At 44.1% G+C, this 7,699-nt stretch overlaps 1 protein-coding gene across 1 annotated transcript; it reads left to right on the top strand.

The window, feature by feature from the left end:
- Window positions 1–3,467: 3,467 nt before the first annotated feature.
- On the top strand, window positions 3,468–7,372 carry mtcl3a (MTCL family member 3a). The gene is made up of 5 exons (XM_070926317.1): window positions 3,468–3,679; window positions 4,482–4,817; window positions 5,325–5,404; window positions 5,511–6,429; window positions 6,547–7,372. Exons 1-5 carry the CDS (start codon window positions 3,536–3,538, stop codon window positions 6,799–6,801), a joined length of 1,734 nt encoding a protein of 577 aa, XP_070782418.1. The 5' UTR covers window positions 3,468–3,535; the 3' UTR covers window positions 6,802–7,372.
- Window positions 7,373–7,699: the final 327 nt, after the last annotated feature.

The raw sequence follows: 7,699 nt of genomic DNA, 5'->3' as shown, positions 1-7,699 counted from the left end.
TGTATGCCTCCCTTAATACACATCATCCCTTTGTTTGTTTTTGCTCTTTTGATTTTCTTTCCTCCCCGCATCATTTGTTGCCAACGTAACCAAAAGCACAGGAAAAGCTCAGCACTTGCCAAGGCTGCAGTCACATTCAACAAAGATTGGCTAGATTCAACACTGGACTCCATGTTATCCACAACACATCACTGTCCACATCCATCCCCCAAGAAGGTAAGTTACAATGTGGACAGCAACCCAAGCAGTCAGTGTAGAGACAGTTCTGTTAGAAATTGTGTCAGTATTTGGGTTGATTCCCACAGTACATTTAAACAAATATACTAATTGACCAGTGTTTAAAACTGTCAGTCAAGACCTCAAAGCCCTGTTTTAGTAAGGACAAGATTGTTGCATGACAGCAATCAACAAAGAGACCCTGGTCACATAATATGGCCTCTGTGTTTGGAAATATTGGTACTTTCAGGATGTATGTTTGTTTGAACCAATAATAGATCGTTTTGATTATAGAAGTTCGTTCTTCACCTTGGGAACAGTAAAAAAAATAATTTAAACTCTAGGATCCTTGGAGCACTTATAGGACACTCTGGCTTGTTTGGATTTCTTTAAACCATTCACAATCGTCTTGGGCGGGTCTAAGCCCATGATGTAGCGACGGTGCCCTTGCAAAACTGTAACACGCAGATAGTGGAAGGGGAGGAGAATGCCAGACTTATCCCAACAACCTACATCCGGTGAGTCAGACTAGTCCCAAAGGAATATTTTGACATTTTGGGAAATACAGTTATTTGCTGAGAGTTAGACGACCAGATTGATACCACTGTTATGTAGGTAGCTAACTGCTAACATAGCTTCATATTTAGCGTACTTGAGAGTGGTATCGATCTTCTCGTCTAAGTCTTGGCAAGAAAGGGAATAAACGTATTTCCCAAATGCTGAAAGTCCTGAAAAGTTAGTAAGTGGACCTTTAAGTTGAGATTATGAGGTTACACATTAATAGACAGATATACTGTAGATGGAAGAGGTTTCATAAATGAAGGTCATATAGGGTTTAGCATTGCTTACATTGAGCTTTAAGGTCACAAGACTGTAAGGGAGGAAACCTAAATCACATTTCCATGCTGCTTTATGTTCTGGTTTAACCTTGTTACTAAATATATTTTGTCTTGTAACATGTTTTGACTGCTGTCACCCCTTCTTTGTTTTTCAGAACGACACTTGCTGTACCATCCTGCTGCTGTTGCCTCAAGGTAAAGTAAGGATAAAGTTTGTTTTTATCCCTCTCCTTAACTCCTGAAGGGTTTGTAATTTATTAGGGAACACAACAGGTGGAGGAATAATGGTGATGATCCCGGGGCTTCAAACTGGAAGGAATTCTGATGATCACATTGAGTGCCAAATGTCAGATCTTGTCCGAAGGGAGGGGGGCAAAATTCCCAACAGGACCCCTGATTAGAGGCAGGCATTAGTAATTGATGGTGTGGCAGATGAACAGTAGCAACTGCCTTCAGACGTCACTGCAGCAGGATGAGTCAAGAACACAGTCACAGGTTCAGGTTACTGCAGGACATTGCATGAGATTTCACACATTTTGCTCTTTTTGCACAATTTGAAACATAGTAGTAGTGTAGTATCTGAAGCCTGTGCCGTTTGGTTAACATTTTACAAAATATGCTAGAAAATATTGTAAAACATTAAAAATGCTAAAACCATGTGACGTTTGATAACACTGAAAGTGTAAGAATTAAAAAAAATATGACTGACATGTTGCCAAACATGCCAGGCATGCCAGGATCCACCTTGCTGTTTCCTTTTCGTGACTATCCCCAATAAAGATATTACTGACTGTGACACATACTATTACTCACTGTGTCACCCACGCCCATTTGGCATCTCTTGGCAAAATGATTTGCAGTGGGGGCATGGTCACAAGACAAAATCTGCCCAAGCATCCGAAAGCAGAGTAGCAACAGAGAAGCCCATTGGCCGAGAGATCGCAGCAGCTGAAATAGCTATGTAAACACTTTCCCTCTCTCCGTGAGCCCCAGTAATTATAGCCGGGATGCTGGTGACGACAGTTGTCCCATCGAGACTTCAAATGCTGGAATAAATTTGACATTATGATATTTGACCGCAGCTCCACGTAAACACTTGAGGGCGGTATAAAGGCTGGGTGCCCCGGCTGGAACACAAGTTGTTTACCCTTTAGCTCAATGCTCCGGACTTAACTGCAACACCGAGGCGTGACTAGACGAAGGGGGCCCTTTAAATCCAGTCCGCGGGGTTTTACGTAACACAGAGGAGGAAAAGCGGAGGGGAAGCACAGGAGAGAGGGCACTTGACAGTTTGGCGACGAGTTGGCCGGAGCGCACAGCGCGCAGGAACTAGAGCACACTTACATGTTGAGCAAGGTAAGGACAGCTGTTTATTATTGAGGCGTATTTGGCAGCTGTCATTATACTTCAGTGCCATTTAGGAAGATATGCTTAGAATATTATTAAAATATAGGCTAGTCTGCATGAATGGCAAAACCTGAAAGTTGCTCCACTGTTTAGCCTTTTTTTTTTCCAATGTTATTTTATTTTCCTTAATTTTATTTTTAATCATAATAATTATTTGTTCTGTTTTTAGATTTTCTTTGTCTCTGACATACATTCACTCCAGCTGCCCCTCCTCCCATGTGCACAGGCCATGCAGCCGGTTTACTATGCATAGTTACAAGATTATTAATATCTCTACTCTTACATCACAGGTGGGAGGGAAGTGGCTGGTACATTCAGACACTTTTGGCCAGGATACTTGTCATATTCGATGATAGCAACAACAACAACAAACCCAGGATGACTTAGTTTTCTTGATAGGAGCTGCAGCAATATTTAGGCAGTTAGTACTCCCATTGGGACACAACATCCCCATGCCATTAATAAATGCCTGGTCAACATTTATTAATGGCATGGAGATGTTGTGTCCCAATGGGAGCATTTTGAAAAAGACTTTTTGATGTTGAACCACTGAGTTTAAGTTCAGTTTTTCTTCCCGTGTCATGAGGCGCACAGGCGGGCAGGCTGGAGGTCAGAGTGACCAAGAGTCTAAACACTTGCAGTGCTGTCATGCAACACTCTCGCCCACATGGGCTGCATAGGTAGGCTTACATGTAAATTTTAGACAAGAATGTGAAAGGAGAGGGAGGTAAATGTTTGACCTCTGTGAGGGCAGATAGTGTCCAATAAAACAAGTAATTTAAGCAATAGAGATTGACCAGCATTGTAAACAAGTCTAAAACGTTTAAAAAGTTTGATTTCAGAACCAGATTTGTGGCTAAATGACACAGAAACACAGAGTAAAGAAGCTGAAAGCAGGATTTGTTTTGTACCTGTTAAGTATGCCAATCCTCTTTTTTCCAACGTGTTTGTCTTTACAGTGTTTCCAGGCCATCGATCCTTCAACCCTGCGGTGACCTCTGACAGGAAAGTGAAACAGGAGAAAGGGGAAATTGCCATTTAAAGAGGCCTCTGGGTATTGAGCGGCCTGCGTCATGGCAGCCATTGATCTGGAGCGTGGGCTGGAGCACAGTGGCCGGGGCTGGGGGCAAGAGAGGCCGGAGCTGATGGACAACTTCGACTCGGAGATGCAGGAGTGGGAGGACCAGCTGCAGGACATCCAGAGAAAAATCGAAGAGGTAAGATTTCGTATAATAGAGAGTGGACAAAGTTAATTCCCATGAATATGATCTCAAGCTGTCCTTTGCCCTGAAGTATCTGAAAACACACATTGTATTGGAATGATGGCACATTAAATACAGTAGCTGGGTCAATGGACAGTTAGATCAGTGAATGGAAATTTGACTTCTAATGTGTGAAAATGGGATTTGTAATCAACCTTTTTCCTTTCTCCTCTTATTGATCTCTACTGTACAGTACTACACCTACTGACATAGAAATATAGAGGTTGAATTAAAGTAGCTCGTGTTCATGGTTATGAACACAAGTTATTCAGGTTCAAGAAAGTTAAAGAAATTCAGCATAGAATCACTACGACATATTTAAGAGTTTGGTGGAGCTGGAGTGTGTGAACTTGTTAATAGTTCTGTTTCCAGGTTATGAAGTGCTTCAGAAATCCCTAGAGTGTGTGTTAATTGGCGTAACGTGTGTGTGCGCTATGTAGCAAGTGTGAGTGTGTCTGTGCACCGTAATAAACTGCTGGCAGCACACCGACTGACTCAACCTCATGGCCTTGTTGGCGCAATGATACAGACATATGTTAACAAGCTAATTAAACTGTGATGTACTGACAGACATGCTGGACACACGGACACACACACAGTCTGAAAGTGGATACTAAAGGAATTATTAAAGGTTGCAATGGGAAGCAGATGCTTGTGAAAAGTGGAATAATGTGTTGATAAATATTTAAATAAAACACCCAATTAACAGGAAATCAGCAGGAAGTTGTTAATGTTTTCTTCTGTTTTCCTTTTTCAGTTGTACAATGAAGTTCAGGCCCGCAGAGGAGCCAACGATATCAATACTGACAACCAGAAAAATGGCGCTGAGTTGGAGTGTGGCCTAGGGCGCCATGGCAATGGTCTTTTTGTGCCCGGCCATCACAGCAAGAATCACCCTGGAGCTATAACTGTGCCACATCACTATAGTAACGGCTGTAACTATAGCCCCAATGGCTACGGCTACCCTGTGAGTCATCAAAATGGCTACAGTTACTGCAACACCAATGGCGTTTCAGAGATCGGAGACTTATTGCAGGATTATTTGGGACAGGGGAAGCAAATGAGCCGGAAGAACAATGGAGCTCGCCATGTGGTAAGTAAAGTCTTGTCATTTCCCTGCCTTACGCCTCATTCTGTTGGCATCTGCACATCTGAGGAAACCAGATAGGTGGGCATGATATGAGTCAAAGCTGGGGTTCAGTCAGGAACATATTGATTACTGTTAGCTGGTTCCTTCCAGTCTGCTTACACAAACAGGTTACCAGATAGGCGTTAATTTCACATACTGTCACTGCGGTCTTTCCCAACTCCTGACAAAGCAGTCAAGAAGAAAGCCAAGACGTTAAACTGCTTCCTGGTCCACATGAAAAGCCACGTGCACTGACAACATGCCATTAAAGTACAGTAGATCAGAATAGTTTTAGCAGTGCTATATTGAGTGATGATCAAGGGTCAGCTGAGGTTCAGTTTTGGTAAAGGTACAGTAAACAGAACCTTGCCAGCGATCCTGAAGTAGCACACTTTAATTTAAAGCTTGTAAATACAGTGGGTGGAGGTTTATGTGGATGTTTTTTAAATATATTTTTCCCATCTCTCTCAGCGCTTCAGTGACACAATCAAGGTGAGCCCGGACATCCCTGCACACCAGGATGTGACCAGAAGAAGTTCTGGAAATGAAAGGTTAGCAAGTTTGCACTGGAGCCACATTCATGAACATTTTGTAGAATGATTTGATTTGAGGGAAACACCTGTTGATCTTATTTTTGTTTGTTTCCTTTTCGTCCAGGCTTGGCCAAGAGCGGTTTTTGGGCAGCTTTGAGGAGACTGAAAACAGGAAGAACCAAGTGTCTCACATGAAGAGCTCCGCCCGCAGAGAGAGTTCCCCCAACAAAGAAAACACAGGTGCCAAGCCACCTCTTGGACAACGAGATGCTCCTACTGTACAACCACGCTCACAGCTCCCAATTACAACAGCTGAATCTCCTGCTCTGGACAGAAAGTCCTTCGGTGCTGGCGTCCTGGGAGACAGGAAGTGCAGCAGCCCCTCTGTTCTCAGGAAGTTTGGAGCTATGCTTCAGGAAAACGAGGGCAAAATGCTCACTGAATCAGGGGTGGTGACCCATCAGGGTCTGGCCCCGGAGCCTAAGTGCCCCACCCCTGGCTGTCAGCGCAGAGCTCTTGGAGCCACTGCAGTCGCCAGCAGGGCGCCCATGCGCGTGCCTACCCAGAAATGCCAAGCAGATTCTGATGTGCTGACAGCAGACATAGAGCCTGGCCAAGAATGGCGGTTAGTATCAGACTCTGGTAGACAGAACCATAAGGATCACAGAGGAGGCTACAGCAGTTCTAAAGGATCCCATGCAAGTCCCCAGCAGTCCCACAAGAGATCACAGGTGGCGGGGAGCCCAAAGATTAGACCCAGGGCTAACAGTGGAGCAGACAGAGATGGAGGACTGGCTCAAGGGGAGAGAGCAAGGAAGCCTGCAACCCAACATGTGGAGCCCAAAATGGACTACAGGGTCTCAAGTGCTTCTTCTGGAGTTCAGAAGATCCAGAGGGGAGGGTTAGTGGGACAAGAGATGCCAGGTTGTGGCCGAGTGAGGGATGAAGGACTTATTGAGCTGCTGGACATGCTGGAGATCCAACATGAGTACAGCTTCAGTCCCAGAACAGGACACACAGCTTACAGACAGGATCCACAGCAGGTAGGTTTTTTTCTGCATCTTTGTTTGATTAAGTTCAGCTTTAGCATCAATTCCAACCGATGAAACTTGCGCTGATACTGTACAAGCTGACATGTGTCCCGTTGTGCCTCTGTTCAGGTAAACCCAGAGTTGTCCCCAGCCAAACTTAACAGCAACTTCTCTCGTCCTGCGCGTCCAGCCAACCAGCGACCTCCTTCCAGATGGGCCAGCCGCACCCCTACCGCCAGGATCACCGCCCCATCGGGCCCAATGTACCGTCCCCCGAGCCCCCTTACTCGCCCTCCGAGCCCTATGACCAGAACCCCAAGTCCCTCCATGAAGCACCGACCTCTCATTTCCTATTCTCTTCAGACTGAGACTGTCATTATGTGATACCTTTCCATGTCAATAAAGCTTGTTCCCTTCCTCCAGGAAAACCCTCCCTCTGTGTAAATAGTAAGGACTTCTCTGTTAAACAAAGATGCTCTGAGAGAGTTGCCAAGAAATGCTTAATTTCATCTCGATGCCGTGTTCAAGATAAAACACATCCACGACATTCTCCAGTGTTGCTGTGGCTTTTTGCTTCTTCTGTGCCGAACGTTTTGCAAACACATCAACATATTGCTTTGTTGCGGTTCCCCCTTATTGACTTTCCTCTCTTTTTTTTGTATTGAATTTCAGGTGTTTTCTGTATAATGAGATTTTGCATGCAGCCCTAGTTTGAGGGTGCATGCTCGTGTTTAATCCTCATGGTTGCCAGGTTGAATTTGATTCAACCTGGCAACCAGTAGGAGTAGATTAAGTCGCAACTGTGCTCCCAGCAGCAATCTGCTAACTGTCAACAACAGTGTGTTTTACTGTATAATATTGTCAAAGTAATATATTTAAGATGTTCAAATAACAGCTGTGACAAAAGACTATGATATGCCTTTAATGTATTTTTTTTTCTTGGTAATAAATATGACAGTGCTTTGACATAAAGACTCAGTCTCTCTGTGTTGCAGCGTTGCATTGTGTTGTTCCATTAATGATGGCTCATATTTCAGGGTGTTGATGATTTACGGCATGTCAAGTCTATGGATATCTGATACCAGTAGCCCCCTGCGTGCCACTGCAATGGCAGCTCAAGTAGTGTCAGTTGCTATTGCAAATGAGCTAACAGTCCACCAATTTCAACGCATCAACTGGTTCAAATATACCAGAGGTGCTGCATGATGAAAATATCATTGTCCTCTAAACACAGGCATTTTTTAAAGCTCATACATGACACAGCACTTGGATTATGTAGATT

Source organism: Enoplosus armatus, chromosome 19 (genome assembly GCF_043641665.1).
Source record: "Enoplosus armatus isolate fEnoArm2 chromosome 19, fEnoArm2.hap1, whole genome shotgun sequence".
NCBI lineage: Eukaryota > Metazoa > Chordata > Actinopteri > Centrarchiformes > Enoplosidae > Enoplosus > Enoplosus armatus.
The sequence above is the reverse complement of the archived record's forward strand: the minus strand, read 5'-3'. Positions and strand labels throughout refer to the sequence as shown.